This window comes from Vidua chalybeata, chromosome 7 (assembly GCF_026979565.1).
Source record: "Vidua chalybeata isolate OUT-0048 chromosome 7, bVidCha1 merged haplotype, whole genome shotgun sequence".
NCBI lineage: Eukaryota > Metazoa > Chordata > Aves > Passeriformes > Viduidae > Vidua > Vidua chalybeata.
In genome coordinates this window covers 33,133,827-33,152,128 of record NC_071536.1, presented here as the reverse complement: position 1 = coordinate 33,152,128, position 18,302 = coordinate 33,133,827, and the positions used below count along the sequence as shown (strand labels likewise).

The 18,302-nt window shown below is 42.5% G+C and overlaps 1 protein-coding gene across 1 annotated transcript in view; it reads right to left on the bottom strand.

The window, feature by feature from the left end:
* The window catches only part of THSD7B (thrombospondin type 1 domain containing 7B), a 297,727-nt gene that overhangs the window by 173,315 nt on the left and 106,110 nt on the right, over positions 1-18,302 (bottom strand). The window contains exons 7-9 of the mRNA XM_053948041.1: positions 17,312-18,107; positions 9,509-9,763; positions 3,278-3,447 (exon numbers count right to left, since the gene is read on the bottom strand). Coding sequence (XP_053804016.1) covers positions 3,278-3,447; positions 9,509-9,763; positions 17,312-18,107 — 1,221 coding nt within the window. The remainder of the gene's footprint in view (positions 1-3,277; positions 3,448-9,508; positions 9,764-17,311; positions 18,108-18,302) is intronic.

Sequence of the window (18,302 nt, the reverse complement as noted above, 5' to 3'; positions counted from 1 at the left end):
GTCCCAGATTCTAAGATGAATTTTCATTCCCATACCACTGGAATTATTTATTGAGATTGAGAGGAGAGTTGTACTGCCAAACAAGGAAAGGTTTCATAAACAGATTGTTGCATAACATTCTTTCCTACCAAATGTCTTTTTTGTTGGTACACTGGGGATTGCTTGTTAGTGATATTCACCCAGGTCAATTAAAATTTATTAGGGAAAAATACAGTCTAGATAAAATTCCATAAAACCTCAAAACTCTTATCTCTTTTTGTAAGCCCACTTACAGAAGAGAAGAAAGCATGTGCATACTATGGTAGCAGTGTCTGGCTTTGAAAATAAGTTAATTATGTGCATTCCTACTTTGCTTAAAAGAGTTTTCATATGAATGAACATATTTACTTTAAAAAAGAGGTACAAAGAAGGGCAGTCACCATCATTCCTATAGTTTGTTCCAGAAATGGGATTCCAGGCACAGGGATCAAGGAGTATCCAGAGCTGAAGGGCAGAAAGTGCTGTACCACAAGTAGCTCACTTGCATATTTTGTGCTACTTTTTGTGCAAAATGTGTCTCCTCTTTAAAAGCAACATAATTTCAAACATGCAGATTTGCCACTTCCATCTCTGGAATTACTAGATTACAACCTCTTGGGTGTAATTAAGCATTATAATGTAATAATTAAGCATTATAAATTTAAACATGTTAAAATTCTGTGAGACACTTAAAACCAGCAAGATCTGTAGAAAGGTAATCAAGTTAAAATTCAGCCTAAATTAACAAAAGCCTCCCAGGTGAGGAGGGATGTGGACTCCTTGGACAGAACAGTCAGCATTAAAAGCAGTACAGTCTCTTCACTTAGTTTACCTACATTCACAGACCTCTGAACTACACATCACTTTACACATTTACCAATGTAAATTTACCTGTAGCAGCCTCAGAATGCAGGAATATGACCAAGTACTTCAAAGACTGCAATATCTTTTCCTTCCAAATACTCATATTAATAGTATGAACATCCTCCTCAAGGCTTAAAAAACATATAACTTCACTTGGAACAAGTGATTTCTTAGTTAGGTCACCTCTTGGGGAAGAAAAATATGAAATCTTATCAATGCATTTCTTAAAGTAATACCTGAGTGACAGTTTTCCATTTTCAGTATCTTCAAGTTGGAACCTTATAATCAAAATACAGAAAGATTTCAGCAGACTTAACCTTCTGAACAACTGATATATAGGGGCTCAAGGAAACAGGTGCTCCCTTTCCAAACACACGTTTTAATAAAGGAAGAAATAGATGGGAAGACTAGGCAAATAAAAAATGGGAGAGACATCCTTGGGAGATAAAAGAGCTTTGAGCAGTATGTATAAACACATCACAGATGGTACCTGTCTCCAACTAGGATTCAACATATTTTATCCCAGAATGCTGCTGGAGAGACCATGGGACAAAATCTTCTTTCGCATATGTCATTGGGCCCAGATCCAAATTCTCTATGGAAGTAGCCAGAAGAATAACAACTGTGATGGATGGTAATATCCCATTAGACTTGCTTGTTTGATTCCTGAATGATCCCTTTAAGGACACTTAAGAGGTGAAGAAAGAAAAATTACTGTGCTTTGGATGGTAGCAATTAGACACTATATTTGCTTACACATAGAGGATTAATTTCCTCATCTTCTCCTCATCACTGAAAAATTGGTACAGTAAAAGATGAGATAGTGATAAATAAAAGTATTCTGCCAGTTCTGATTGCCAAAAGGAAAAAGCCAAAAAACATGTAATTCCTTATTTATTCAAAGAACAAAAATTAGTCAGCTAGTAAATGAGACACAGTGAATATTACTGGATAAGGAGGGATAATAGGGAAGGCTTTCCCTCTTTCCATTTGCATGTCACTGTGCTGACAGTAGATGGGATTTTCACTTTCCAAGCACTATTGTACATGTGCAGTACTGCTTTGAAATTACAGTAATAGTTTATACCTTGTACAATTGCTCTGCACATCTGGGTTTTTACAGTTGACTATATGATTTTTTTTTTTTTTTAAGATTAGAAGTGGAAATACAAGGAAGAGGTATCCCAGGGTTTGTGGGTTTTTTTGGTTGAGGAGAGGGCTTGCAACTTTTAAACTGAACTGAACTTTGAGCAAGAGAAAAAGCTGCAGATGTCACACACTGGATATGTAGCACCACTCTGGTCGTGAGATATGTAAATGCTCAAGGAATTCAGAGACACTCCTCTAGTCTTCCTGAGAAATTCACAATTCTGACAAAGAATAAAGTGTGAATGAAGTCAGTTCAAGCTCTCTGCTCACCAACCTGCCTCACAGTGGCTGCAAGGAACACAGGAGTGCTCAGAAGGATGAAGAAAGTCAATAAATGCCACACATTTTATCAACAGCACTTTTCTAACTCTAACCCTGCATCACACACTTCTGTGAAACAAGAGAGAGGGGTTGTGCTGGGAGAGCAAAGGAGTGCCAGATGTCTGGAAGAGGTGAATCAGCCACTGTGCTTGGACTGAATAAAGATTAAAACAGGTCTGGTTGTCTATAACCTCACAGTCTGTGAGGGATGCTGGGACACACATTGGGCATCCAGGAAACACTTGCTTCTCCTCTGTAAGTAAATAAATCTAAGATACAATATTGTGTTATTATCTTACATCTCTGCTCAAAAACACATTCTGCAAGAGCACCACATTGAGTAAATAAAACAGCCTATGATGAATTATTCATTGTAAATCTGTAACTACTTATTCTTCTTCTAAAGGAAATATAACTCACTTCCAGAGTCCAAAACTCATCTGTCTGCTCAGAAGTTGTGACAATATCATTTTTGCTTTCCCCTTCAAATCACAAGAAAGATTGTGTATCAACCTGAAGCAGAGGCTAAAGCCATATCCGGAATGGTGTGTGACAACCTGTTTTATATTCTAAACTAAGACTACACTACAGATAAGTGCAGCTACCAAGAGGCTGGGCTTCCTGATATATGACAGAGGAAGAAAAGTCAACTCCAAGCATAATTTAGTTCCTTCATCCTTTGTAACTCTCCCAATGAAATGAACAACAGAACAGGCAGCAATTCATCCCAAGAGGTTGTGGCTCCTGGCAGCTCCTCAGGGCTTCCTCTGGTGCCGAGCAGCACCTCCCTGTGTGAGCATGGACACAAGGAGGGCATCAGCAAGCCAAAGGCTACCAATGACTCCACATTATCTACTTCTTTCTTCCTGTTTCTCCTGCTCAGATCCACTCAGGCCAGCGCTTCAGAGTGACCCTCCACACGCACCCTCCTTTGGCCGGTGTGTCCCCAGTTCCACGACGATCTGGGCACAGTAGACCACCCGGGTTTGGATCCCACCTCCACAGAGCCCTGCCTGCTTCTGGTGGTGAGGGTCCTGCTGGTCAAGGAGCAGAGACACTTGGCAAGCTTTCCATTCCGAAGTCCTCCAGGCAAACCTTTGGGAATAGAAAAAGAACAGGTAAAATGAGTTTTTGAAAGACTACAGGTAAGGGAGAGGTACTTTATTAGATGACAAAATACACTTGGTTTAATCCTTGTAGCAGCACTTTCCTATCCAAAACAGGGAATGTTTGGAAACATTTTGAGTGTTAAATTTACATAAGTTAAGTATGTGCTATTTGTCTAGAGCACTTGTGTAAAACTTTTGACAGAGCACCAATCTCCAAAGCGTTCTGAAGCACTAAATCACCCTGACAGCACCTTTGAGCACCGTGTAAAAAATGAGTGTAGATTAAGAGGCTTGATTAAGTGTGAACAGTAGTTTTCAAACATGTGTCTCAAAGCACTAAACCACCTCTCTCTGCCAAGAGCTGAACACCTCGCTCTGAAATGCCCCTAGCAGCTGAAATCCTGCATACTTCGATGGAGCTCCAAGCAATTGCAGCTTTTCCACAGGGGGCTCCTTTCTAAGTGCCCAAGGTCCTGCCAGTTCCTTCAAGGGATTGGCTAAAGCATCTCAGTTAATTCTATTTTCCACAAGTTGTGATACACAGCAAGCTCGAGACAAAAAAATACTTTCATTCTATGTTCCATTCACACCTAATAAAGAGTTTAAAGGTTTTCAAGGAATTATAACATTTTTGGACACAGGTAGGTGAATGTCCAGACCACAGCTGTTGATGTGTACCAGCTTAAATGCCAGGAAGAACTTACTAAAACCACAGAGAAAACAGAGCTGTATATCCGTGGAAAGCAGAATTTATTTCCCCATCATGACTGAAAATGTAGAGTATATTTCTAACAAAAATATTTCCACAGGCAGAGTTCACTTTGATTCACAGGTCACAGTCTGAGGGGAGTAAATAAGAGCCCAAAGTCTTCCTGAGCTTCCCAAACACAAACCTTAGGCAATACTGTTTTTATAACCAATCTGTTCACACTTGTGCTGCTTTATGCCTCCACTCCTCCAAATTTCCTAGGTTATTTTTACCACAGAATCTTTGGGTTTTGTGTAATGTAAACTACGTAAAATAATTTCCTTCCTTTATTCTCAAGACAAATGCTCTCTCTTTTTACAGCAGATACAGAGTTGTTAAAGCTACATATGTTCCTTAACTGCTGACTGATCACTGTAAACTCAAACACAGTGGGGTGTCTCTGCACAAAAAGCCTTCCACATCATAATTCTGTTTATTCTCCATAGTATCTACTCCTGACAGCTATGGCAAGCAAACCTGCATCTCAAAACTATATGAAAAATAAACACACTAGTTGGAGCACACACATTCTCTTAACTTATTTTGTGAATGATTTTTTTTGTGAATGATTTTTTTAATTAGCTCCAAATTTTGTAATGCATTCACGAAAAATATTTGTGAATACTGCCAATTACTTCACTTACAGGTACTGCTCAGATGAGCTGTCATGCTCTCTTAAATAACTCACAGCATCTTGTGCAAATCTGGATACACACACAGGGTTCATTACCCCCAAAGAAAATAATAAAGAGCACACTTTTCACATGACAAGTATCAAATACCCAACTCCCACAACATATAACTCTCTAACTCCTTTTGGGAATTCTTAATCCCATTTCATGGACCTGCACGTTAAATGCAACCATAAAGGCAATGAAAAGTGCTCTTCATCAAACACTGGGTGAAGAGGATTCCTCCTCCACATCCCTTCAGAACTCTATGCTTTTCAGATCTACTTTTGAAATTAAAATCTTAAACATAGAACACATGCATCTTTCCACAGCCATGGAAATAGTTGTTTTGAGGAAGTATTTCTTAAAACAAAAATTGACTACGGTAAAATTCATTATCAATAACTGGCTTAGGAAGTCAGCTGTGAGCTCTAGATCCTAAAGAATCATTTCCAGGGGTGTGAGCATCTGCTTCTCCTATTCAGTGTAAGCTGCGGGAATTAACACCTATGAAAATTAGGCCATCGGTGATTAAAATTATGCAAAATAACTAAATCTGAGCTCAGAGAGATAATTAAACTTCATCAGCTCTTGAATTAAAAAGAAAAAAAAAATCCCTTTATATATTCTCCCAGAGTAACTTGTGTGAGCATGTGCAAGGCCAGCTCTCCAGAGTGCCACTGGCACCAGCTCCAAGCCTCAGCCCTGTCTGCTCTTTACCTGCCCATGTCCTCTGCTGTCCAGTGCTCCAGAAACAAATCCTGGCCTCCAGGCATAAAAAGGGACACATTTCCATAGCCATTAACAAGTCCACCAGGAGGTCAAAGGGCTGGAGTGTTGCTACCACTCCCCAGTATAACTCCAGAGCCTTCTAGCACAGTTCACTGAACCTGCTCTCCAGTCTTTACTACTTCACACTAATGCCTTATCTTTAATTTGGGCATAATAAACCTCACTTACAAAGTGATACTATCACACCTGTATCTCAGCAATAAGCCTTTTTAACAAAAATCAAGTCTTAAAACATTCCCATTTTCCATCATTTAACTCCTGAAAAGCTTTGAATTTCCAACAAAGCAAAGAGAGTTTTTGCTATATCCCCGTCTTGTAACGTAGCAACCACAACCAAAATGAATTATATGAAGACATAATCATAATTCTGGAAAATCTATCTATTCCCAGTGAACATGAAAGCAACCCATCAAGGTCAAAAAAGATATAATACATTGTTTTAAAACTCATGACTCTGTGACATTTATGAAACAAACAAGGGCTCAATATCTTTCCGATTTATAGTAACCTCCTGGTCTCTTTAGTCTATAGGACTTATGCTCTTAGTGTTTACACAACAGGTTTTATACCTGTATATACCCATTCACTTTAATTGAACTATCCCAAATTTATATCACAATAAAAGAAAGTAGAATCACCTCCTATGTGTTTAAGCTTTTTAAGCACTTAATCCTTTCAGAACAAATAACCAAAGGTAAAACAAAGCGCAAAGCTCTGGAGTCTTACATGCAGTTAAAGTGTTTTATTTTCTTGCATTTAGACTATTGATTATAGATGCTATTGTAAACTTCAGTCATAAAACTAAAAGCCCTTCCCATTTAATAGCAAATTTACACCTGTGCCACCTACCTGTGATGGGACCTTTAACTTGTAGCTTTACCATGGGCATAAAGGTTATATTTAACTGAGCAGTTCTGAGGTTTAAAGTATTTTTGTCATCTCTGGATCCTTTTGGGAGACTGGAATATAACTTCACCCACCTCTCTCTGTGGAGTACAACTCTGCAAGTGCTACCTCTTAAGCTGCTGCTTTTTTATGTCAGTGGATGAAGCCCACACTGTGTACATTCATGCAATCATGGGGTGCTCTCTGCCCCTGCATCAAAAAACAGCCTCTAGAAAATCATAAAATCACAGATTGGTTTGGGCTGGAAGGGACCTTGAAGATCATCTCATTTCAACCCCCTGCCAAGGGCACAGACACCTTTCACTATCCCAGGTTGCTCCAAGCCCCATCCAACCTGGCCTTGGACACTGCCAGGGCTGGAGCAGCCACAACTTTGCTGGGCGAGCTGTGCCACCAAGTGACTACCCTTACAATGAAGAATTTCTTCCTAATATTCTTCTAAATATAATATTAATTTCTTCCTAATCCCATTCCTTTTGCTCAGTAACTTGTTCTGGTCTATGTCCCAGCACATTTTCTTTGCTGTGGCTGAAGCATGCTTTGGAAAATTCTTGCCCTAAAATGAAAGTTAAAGGAAAAGACTACTTGTTTCCAAATCAACCTAAAAAAAAAGAGGACATTTCTAGGAACTTGGAAAGTAAACAGGAGTCTCACCTTAAAGGATTTAAAAATTAATCTGATTAGGCAAACAAAAAAAAAGAAGGAGTGGTTTGTGTTGAGATCAGACAAATGAAGGAGAGCCTCTTTTATTTCTGCTACTGAAGCTCCTTAAATTCATCATCTTCATTTAAGAGGTAGAAAGAAAAGATCATTGTTTGGTAAGCCTCAGCAAACTACAGATGAAGTGGCATATATTTAAGGAGGAAAAAACCATAATCTTTCTAGGTATTACCCTACAAATAGAATGTGGTCAAATAAGGAGAATAGGAGCATTTAAGGTTTCTTGTATTATTTCACAAGGAATAACACTACATCTCTCTATGTCTGGAAAGCTACAGCTTTCCAATATGAGCTACTTCCAGTAGCTCAGTCACCAATTTCCCAAGGACCAACACCAAATCACCAGGCTGCAAACTGAAATATGGACCAATAGCAACCTTTACCAGCTGCTGAAACCTAAATAACACACAGTTTTTACTTCGTTCATTAATACAAAATCCTGGTCCCCACAGCCTTACATCCAGTAGACACACAGCACATACTGCAATATTATGGATTTTCATTCTCGTTTCTTTCTTTATACTGAGTGAATCAATCAAAGTCTAGTAACCAGGCACTGCTGTAAAATTCTTCTGCACAGTGTGAGAAGGTCATAGCCTACCACCTGCATTTTGAGATATTACATCCCTAGAAATAACAATTAACTAAATACCGGAGTTGTACTTTTTAATATTTTCAGCTAAGTGGCTCTATTAACCTGCAAGTTTAATGTTATTTTTCTGAGCTAGCACATTAGAGTTCATCCTCACTCATGTAGATACTGCCCTGGAGGTGTTGCCTCAGGTAGGGAGGCATAACAGGATGGGGAAGGTTTCAGAGTTCACAGGCTCATGAAAACCTGGGCACAGCAGCAATGCACTGAAAGAACAGCAGATTTTCTTCTACAGGGAGAGAGGTACCTTCAAAAATTATCAGTGGTTTGCAGGTTCTCACCTTTTGTGCTCTCCTGGCTCTACACAACCGTTTGCCCTTCAATACAGTGCAATGTCAAAAAGAGGAAGTGAGAAACCAGGGACAGACCCACGTCTGTTCACTCCCTGATTAACTTCCAGCCAGTCTCCCCCAATCAGGTGTTACCTGCACCCACGCTCCTGTACAAAATCAGCAAGACAATGTGTTAATCTATTGTCTTTGAAATTGATGTGCACTTGGGCAGGAGCAAAAATCACTCTGTAAGAGCCTTTCCGTAGGATGTAATCAAGCAACAGAATATTTTTTTATACTTCCTCTCTTCTGCTAGCAGGGTGCATAAAAATGATCAGGATTTGATTTTGAATGAGCCCAGTGATACAGAGACACTTTTACAGGTGATGCCTTCCTAAGAAATGTATCTTACAAAGGCTTTATAGAAGGTTTTGGCAGTATCTGGCAAAAGCCCCAGAAACTCATGACTTGTGCACTGAACAGCTCTCCTATTAAACATACTCATTCACAGACAGGGAGATTTTTCTGCATGCATATAAAATTCTATCAATCCCAAAGCATTTTACAGTCAATCTCAGAACATGTCACACGAAAAATCAAGCAATATTTTATTTTCTTTGCAAAGCACACCATCAGGCTCCTGTGTTAGCCTGGCCAAGCATAATGGCATGGGCTTGCAGACCAGAAAGGTGAGATCCTCTCCTTCACACCACAAACCAAGCAAGCTCTCAGGGACTGCAAAGTTTCCCATTTCAAGAAGCACACAGAGGGAAGCTGAGTAAAGATTAATCTATTACCTCCAAGTAGTTCCCATCTTTCTCAGGCTAGACTGGGATTTTTTTTATGGGGAGATAAATCATTAAAACTTATGTAAAAATTAAAATTTCAAAGCCAATAAAAGCTCAGCCATGGAGACCTGCCCAGACTTCACACAGCTGATGAAATTCTCTGAAACAATAACAGGACAAAAGCCATTTCAGAGAACAAGAGCAACTGCTCTCAGTTTTTAAAATATGAAAACGTAAACTGTAGTGGGTGTAATTCAAATTTATTTCTACATATAACTGTAATTATTGTAATAGGAATAATGAAAATAGCAATAATTAAAAGAGAATTGGTAACAATAAATAATACCAATAATCACAGCTAACAGTGACCAAATCAATGATCTCTCAGACACAGAGAAAGCACCACTTGCAACCCTCTCCATGCACAAACCGAGCAGGGAGGATCTGCAGGGGCTTCTTTACCTTCAAAACCCGGGGGAGAAGCAGCTCTGGCCATACCTGGGGCAGGGCTGCAGCGGTGCCTTCCCTCCTCCACTGCACGCCTCCCTCTCCTCCAGCTCCGGGCACGGCTTCCCGGCGCCCACGGCCACGCTCCGCACGCGGCGGCGCCGGCTGCGCAGCCCCGCGGCCAGGCTGCCCCAGCCGCAGCTGCGCGAGCAGGGGCTCCACGGGGACCACTCGGATGTGGCGCAGTCCTTGGGGATGACACAGGACCTGGAGGTCACAGGGGTCACGGGGTCTTGCAGGCAGAGGCTGCGGTAAGAACACAGTACAACAGCTGAGGAGGTCTTGCTTAATGGACTTCTTTTTCAAGAAGAAATCCATGGTCATTCTGTCAGAAGATCTACATCAACACCAGTGTAACAGGAATGAGAGAAGCTCTAATGCAGGGCACATAAACCATTTCCAACGAGCTCTGGGTGCAAACTTGCATGCTGAGTACTTTGTAAATATTGTATCTCATTTATCTCGAGTTAAAACAGATGGACAAGGCGTTATATTTGCTCATGTGTAGCTAGAACTCCACAGTTCGTCCTGTATGGAAAACAAAATCCAAGCCCAAGAGGAATACTGCCACAGGTAACCATTCCAACATCCCACACACAGGACTAAATGTCCTCCATCCATCCATCCATCCTGCTGAGCAACTCTGCTCTTTTAAAAAACAGTTAATCCCACACTAATAAGAAAGGTCTCCGTTCCATGAGGCTGTTATCAAACATGTGCTGTCAAACAATGTCAGAGGGTTTTCCAACCTGTCAAACAACCAGAGGCTCAGGAATGCTGCAACCGTCGCTGGATTTTGGGACTCAGTAACTGCAGCTGACATCAGGACATGATCTCATTCATTCTGTAACACATCAATGGTGTCCTAGGCCAAACACAGTGGGAAACCAAATTCTAAGGGCTACCAAATGATGAGATTTGGTATCAAGACACGAAGTCCCTGAATAACATTTTGAAGAGTCACAAAGCTACAACACATTTTGACTTCTGTATAGTGTTATAAGGACAATGCAAACTGGCCTCAGAAATTAAGACCACATCTGCTGAACTCAGTGTGAACTCTAATTTTTCTTCTCCAGCCTCCAGCTGCTTGTGGTCAAAGCTTTTGCCAGCTGTAAGGAGCAAACACAGGTACACTTAAAAGGTGTGAAATCCAGAGCTGCTGCCAGGGAAGCAGCCATTACCTCTCCTGCTATCCCTTACAGCAGTTTGGCCAACCTACCTCCCTCTAAAGCAAACAGACTGGGGCAATCATGTCAGGATTGCTGGGCAGCCTCATAGGGGGAGCAGAGAAGATAAAGGGCATTCACTCCCTTCTCCACTCTAGAAATCGGTCTCCTTTTCACATAGGTCAACAGGAATATTCCCATTGAAACACATCAAGTTTGACTAGACCCTCAATCACCAGCAAAACAGAGCATTTAGTGGCTTCTATCTGAACTTCAAAGTAAACATAAAAAAAACTGTAACAACTCGATTTCTTCAGCCAGAATAAAACTCTCACAGGTGCTGTGAGGATGAATTTACTGAGGTTTATTTAAATTATGGATTCTCCAAACTTGTGCCAACCCTCTGGCTGGGAAAGCCATCCCTGCCCAGAAATCACCCTTGCACTGGCAAAAGCCTTTGTCAGAGGCTGAATAGCTGCTCCTTTCCCTGAAAATCTCCCCCACTGCTCCTGCTGTGAAAGGCAAGATGCTAACTTTGTTGACCTCAAGGTGAATGAGACATGGAGCTGGCAATTTCCATCCTGTTCAAGTAGGCTTTTGAGGGAGAATTACAAGCAACTGCTGAACAGAAAGAAAATTAATTAACTTGTACCTACTCACTTAGAGCCTCCAAGTCAAATTAATTGTGACACCGAGCAACACAAAGACAAATGTAAAAACACTCTTTTGCATGAAATTCAGACACAGCCTTTCATGTCACAGATGTATTTAGGACGATCTAATACAGATAAAGCCCAGACTTGTGAGACACTCGCTGATCCGAGGCTGCAAACCAGACACAGATTTGTGCTGCTGTGGCTGTGTCCAAACCAGCAGGGACAAGAACAAGGTCTTGGGGACAGGAGGTACTGTATCAGCCCTGGTTTTAAACTGATTTTCCACATATTCATGTCTCAGGTTAGATCTTCTACTTGGGGGTCGATTTGGTAACAGTGATACAGTAGAGTACTTACACAACTGATGTTTTTTTGTGTGTTACATGCTTGGATTGACTCTGTAAAAGCCCAGGAATTGTTTCCCAGCCCACGCTGCTGTGTCTGTGGCACAGGATGGACCCACTAGTGAGCAGCCAGCAGCAGCACAGAGCACAGCTCGCCCAAGTGACACAGTGCCCTCTGAGCCTCTTGTGTGCTCAAGGGCAATAAACCACTTATTAAAGAAACACAAAACACTAGGAAGGAAACCTACCCACATCTTTTTCACACTCCCAGAGTCCTGGAGCAGAACAGCAGAGGAGGAGGGAAAGCAGCCCTGGGTACTACCCTGACTGTGCAGCTCCACATTCCCATGGTCATGTCACTTCAGGCTGCTGCCCACAGAGCAGCACTGCTGATCTCCTCCATCTCCAGCCACACACACCCCCATGAGACACAAGAACTGTGCAGCCCTGAGCTGAATTCCACCACCTTCCTGCTCTGGACAAAAAGCTATTCACCAAAAATAGCACATTTTCCAACAGCTCGGTGCCTGTGCTATATGCCCTGCAGTCACAGAGCCATCACATCCCCAACATGGGAATGAGTGAGAACAGGTCCATCAGCTGGAAAAAGCAGCAACACCACCCAGGAGCCGTGCACCAGTAAATCAGGTTGGGCACAGCACAGGAGTCACCCCTGCTTTCCCTTCCCAACTGCAGCAAGGCATTCAGAAGCACAGGTGAATGCATTTCCTTACATTACAGGATGAGACAGGCGGTTCTTGTTAAAACCTTTCACACTGAAAGGATCATCTGTAACTGGGCACACTAAGAAGCTGTCACCATGCTGCTGGCACAGAGGCAGCACCAGGAGGATAGGGTACCATATCCAGAGCCAGGCTCTCCTCCAGCAGCTTAGGAAGGCTCCTGGGAAGTCTCATGCCTGACATGGGAACTCATGTTCAAACCCACGTGCTGCAGAGCAAGATAATCCTGAAGTGAATGAAGTTAACAACCCATTTCCATTTTTTCTCTTCTTCAGCAGTGTCTCCTATTCTGTAATCAAAGACTCAGCCCTACAGGCTGCTGGAATTCAAACACCTGCTCTTTGCACTTGTCAATAATATTAACATCTCCTAATGGACAGTCTTGCCATATTTCTAACAGCATCAAAACACTCATTTCCCTTAGAAATAGGCAAACAGTGTTAACAGGCACACTTCTGAGAATTCCTAATGTATTTTTAGGGTGTTCAAGGGCTGCCAGGGCTGTTTTGGATACCATATATTCAATCTGTGCAGCAGAGGTTTATTTGGCAGAGGAAACATCAGCGCCTTCTGCACCAGGTGGGTGAAGATAGGGAATATTTGCCTGCCATACAACTGACCTAAGGGAAAGAGAACTGGGAGACCTATAACCAAAACAAACATAAGTAAAGATGTCAAAGTTTTGGTGTCTCCAGAACTTAATGTATCAGATCCTCTGTTTTAATTAAAAATAAATGCTGGCTTCCATTTGCACTACCTTGGCAGACTCTGAGATCTTAGGCTACAGAGGCAGTTGCCTCCCAGCACAGTTTGGGAACAGGAGAAAAAACACAGTTATTATTGGACACCACTTCTAAAATCATCGAACCCCGGAATCGTTAGGGTTGGAACAGATCTCTAAGATCATCGAGTCCAACTATCAACCCAGCACTGTCCACCACTAAACCATATCCCCAAGTGCCACATCCACACACCTTTTGAACCATCCCCTGAGCAGCCTATTCCATGCCTGGCCACTAAAATGTTACTCATGGAAACAAAAAAAGCCATTACTGCTCCTTTGTTTCTTGTGCTTTTAAATAAAAGCAAAAGAAATGAGAGACAAAACTTTTGAAAAGAACGTTAGAAAATAAAATATCCTTCTTCTCCAGCAGCTCAGGGATTTGTTTTGAAGCCTGAGCACTGAGGCTTGATTCCTACATCTGCCAGGAGGAATGTGAACATAGAATTCCTCTCCCAGATCGGAATCACAACCATCAAATAGCATTTTACAGCACAGCATTTTCACCTCCAGAGTGCAGAATCTTGTATTCATCTAGAGAGCAGAAGAATGTCAACACTGAAACTGCAAATTTTTTTTTCCTAAAAACATACAACAGCAAAGTGGTTAAGCACAGTCCACTAGGAAATGGATAATGGGAATTTAAATTACAGAGGCAAACAAAAGAGTTGAATGCTGCTCCACCTCCGCCTTGACAGATGGGTTGTCCCTTGACTGAGTTTGACCTGAATTTTCACTTACAAAGCAAAGTAAACAGAAACCCAAATCCAAATCTATTATATCACTCTTGTCATCTTACACATAGAATGAAGAGTTTAAGAAATATGTACATAAAAGACTCCTAATCCAAATAATAATAATAAAAAATGCTTTATAACTGTTTGCTCCTGACTTTAACTTCTCAATATGCTTAGTTGAGCACACACATCAGGTTAGAAAATCAGGTTAAATTTATTTAGAATTTCAATGTCTAACTACGCACATTTATTTTACTAAACTGCAATTTAGTGTCTAACCTAAACAACCTCTTATAAAAAAAAAAGGAAGGAACTCAAGTGCCTCTGTCTCATTATTCTGCAGATTTTTATAACTGTGACGAGACAGGAAAGCAAAAATAGCAGCATTTTTTTTCACATTCATTTCTTGCATCTTTTTCAGAGTTTTTTTTTTTTAATGCATGGAAGTGCTCGTGTTTAAATCTGTTATTGGATGTAAGGCTTAGGGCAAAACTATAACATTTTTCTGAACAAAATTGAAACTTGAATTCTATCCGAAATAGTATGAAAAAAATTCCAACTTTTTAAATAAAGTCTTTAAAAGGTTCAAACCAGATCCATAACATCATTCTATTTTGATGTTACTCCTTTTATTTTCATGAATGCAACGTTTCTACACCAAAATCGTTTCTGAGCAAAAGCAGACCCGTCTCGAAGCCTACTGATGTTTGGCTGTTCAATTGTTGTCATTTTAAGGTGTTTTCAAAAAGGTCTGTCCCTTCCTTTCCTCTTCCTTTGTCCCTTTTCCTTCCCTTTTGAGAAATGCTGAACCTCCAGACTCAAAAGATATTTTATCAAAAACATCCCCAGCTCTGTTTCCCTGAGACAGCATGTCCAGTCTTCCACATGCTTCTGCTCCTCTCCAAGTAATTCCTATTTACAGCCCTGCAATCAGACACCTTTAATTAAACAACCTTGGTAATATATTGGGCATCTTTGCCATTTCATTATAAATTAGGAGGCAGGATGAGGGCGTAGCCCCTCTCCTCTGGTGGCCCTTGGTGGTGGTTAGCTGACCACTCCTGTTACCTGCAAGGACTGGGCAGTGGTGGAAGGCAAAGCCCTGGCAGACCAGCAGCTCAGAGCCCACTGTTAAAGCACATCCTGGGATACTCCTATCCCCGGCCTCAGTTTTCCAGAAGTTTAATTTACAGTGGTGCTTGCTTAGCAGCGTTAGAAATGGGAAACATCATCCAGGAAAATACAGGAGCACAAATAAGGCACTTCTTTCCTGGTTTACAGCAGACACTTGGCTGCCTGCCAGTCCCCACTACGGGGTTATGCAAATGCATTTACTCTTCTTTATCAGTAGCCAAAATACCATCTCTGTTGTAAAACAACATCTGTAAGATCGGCCTGCTCTTCAGAAGAATGGCAGCAAATCTGCTGCACAACAAAACGAGGAGGACACCACCAGGGGATGCCTAAAGGGAGCCATTGTCAGGAGTATTTGATATCTGTGACACTCCAGCCCTGGAACTAAACACAGATTGGATTTTGGGCTGGATTTTTAGCTTTGAATTTTAGGTCCGAAAGGAGAAAGGAAAAGTGTGTGAGTGTCTGGATGCCGTAACATGACATGACCTTTTCTCCTCTACTCAATCAATGGGCTTTGCTCTTGCATTTAGAGTAAGAGTAAAGGATGGGTAAGGCCCAGCTCTGCAGTAAATCTGAGACACAAGCTCAGCAGAAAAAGACTGCCAGGAGTTGGCTAATGGAGCTGTATGCTCCCAAAAAGAGGGCTAGATCAGCAAAAAAAAACAGAAAGGAACAAGGAAAAAGACAGCTCGATCAGGGACAGCCACTAAAACTAAAGCTCCCAGCACTCTCTACACTGTCATCCAGAAATTCAATGTATAATACAGAAAATAAAACATCTACAGAAAGTTTCCATTTCCATTATTAGAGCAAATATAGCAGTGAGTGTATGAGGGCAGAGCAAGTGAAATTTTAACAAAATCAGGATCCTCCTCCCAGAGCCCCTGATAAGAAATGAGATACAAGAGGCAGGAGAAAGCTAACAAGTGTTAACAGACAGAAAACTGCTGCTGGTCGCACTGTGGAATAAATCACAAGTGGCTCCATTAAAGTCAAGCAGCTACATGAGCATAAAATCTGTATATTTAGAATCAGCACATAATAAGAGACAAGTAATAAAGTCAAGATGTTAGAATCTGCTGGAACATTTCACAAAGCCTGACTTTTTTCCAACTGATAAAAAAATATTCCATACTTGGCTATGGGTGTAATAGGAGTGGGTAAGAAAAAAGGTCAGAATTCGTATTTTCACCTCAGTGTGTGTGCAAAAACACTGCAGAAATTAACAGGGGTAGAGAACTGGATGCAAAATAACCCCTTCTCTCTGCCATTTGAGTTTGTGCAGGCACCAGGAGCTATGGATTACTGAGAAGCAGATTGATTTCTACAAAATTCAAGAGCAGGATTTTTCAAAAACTTCTCATTTCCTTGAAAAACAGAACACAGTAAGATCTCCAGAAATTCTGACTTTCTCAGAAGTCAATCAATTTATCAGCTACTGGCACCTACCCAAATCCAACCTGAAGTCAAACAGCAGAGCTCAGCTTAAATTTATATGTGAGCAATAGAAAGAATAAATATTTCTATTATTTGCTGCGCATTACTCTAACCTTCACATTCAAATTACAGCAAAGCAACCTATATAGACCAAGATGAATCATTAGATAAAACATTAGATAAGGACAGAAATCAACAGCCTCAACAAAGATGGGCATGCCAGTCACCTATCCTGTACCAGCACCCAAGAGTTACACCCAGACAGGAAGGCTCCTCAATAAGGATGACAGTCCCAGCTTTATTCACTGATTTCTTTCCAAAATATTCCTTCTAGCATATTCACAAGGCCAAACTTTTCAGACTTATTTTCAGACTGTATTGATTCATAAGAATTAAGGAGTTTAAGCTGATGCAATCTTAGCCTCTTATACCAAATATATGCAGTACATGACTGAGAACGGATCCTCCCTCTCCCACAGCCAGGGCCCAGGAACTGCACAAAGTGATATATAATTCCATTTTCTCAAAACAACAACAACAAAAAGAGACCCAGAAGAGAATTATTAAAAAATATAAAGTGAATTTAAGCAGTCGCAAATCGTAGAAGAATGCAAAATCTTCAACATATGCTAGAAAGGAATTAAATCAAGAAAAGGTTCATAAAGAAAACATTAAAAAATTCCATTTAAAACTCAAGAACGGGACTCATTCACTGTGGTGCTGCCAGGCAGAGCCAGCGCTCCATCACACAAATCCAGCGGGGATGGCACGGAGCAGGAACCAGCCTTACCTCAGCGCCGCGTGCTCTCCATCGCTCCTCACGCACCAGACCTGCCTGCTTTGGTAACCGATCTCCACCTCCCCGGCAGGGTGGTGGGGATGAGAGCCGGCAAGTCCGGACGTGCTTCGCTCTCCAGAGTCCGACCCCAAATCCAGCATAGTCCTCCCCGCCAGCTCCACGTCTCTAGGATGGGGCAGCCGGCATTCGCCCCACGGGCCCAGGCGGAGGCTGTAGGTGTGCTGCTCCTCCCCGAGGGGACAGGCCGGAGCTCGGCAGGCTCTGGATTCCGTCAGGTTGGGGCACGGGGCACCGCCGTAGAGCGGAGGGGCGATGACGGCCCGTGTGCGGTGCTGCAGGCTCCGGGCGCAGCCCGTGCCGCACGGGGACCAGCCCGAGAACTGGGACACGACGCAGTCCCGCGGGCAGGGCACCAGGCAGGCCTGCTCGGCCGGCGGCTGAGGGGTGAAATACTCACAGATCTCGCTGGACACCACGGTCCTGTTCAGCTTCTGCAGGCAGCGGACGCTGCGGCGCTGCAGCCCGTGCTGAGCCGTGACACAAACCTCGGCTCCGGCCTCAGCGCCCGCAGCCGAGACGAGCCCGCACCTGTCCCATCCCGAAACCTCCCACTCGAACAGCTCCAGGTGCCAGTCGCAGACTTTAAAGCACCTCCGCTGGCTCTCGGGTTTGTCCTGCTGGTCGCAGTTGGCGTGGAACGTGGTCCAGCCCTCGGCGTGGGTGCACCAGACGGCCCGGCTGCGAACGCCCCCCGAGCCGCAGTCCCCGATGCAGCGGCCCCAGTGACCTGCAAGAGAGGGGCTGGTGAGACACGCCGCGAGTGCTGCCCTGCGAGCTGCCCTGACAGCGGCACAACACCCCCGCTGAGCCTTCAACTCACAGCGTTTGGGCTGGAAGGGGCCATTCTCATTCCCTTCTCATTCCCTTCTCATTCCAACCCCCTGCCATGGGCACAGACACCTTTCACTACCACAGATGCTCC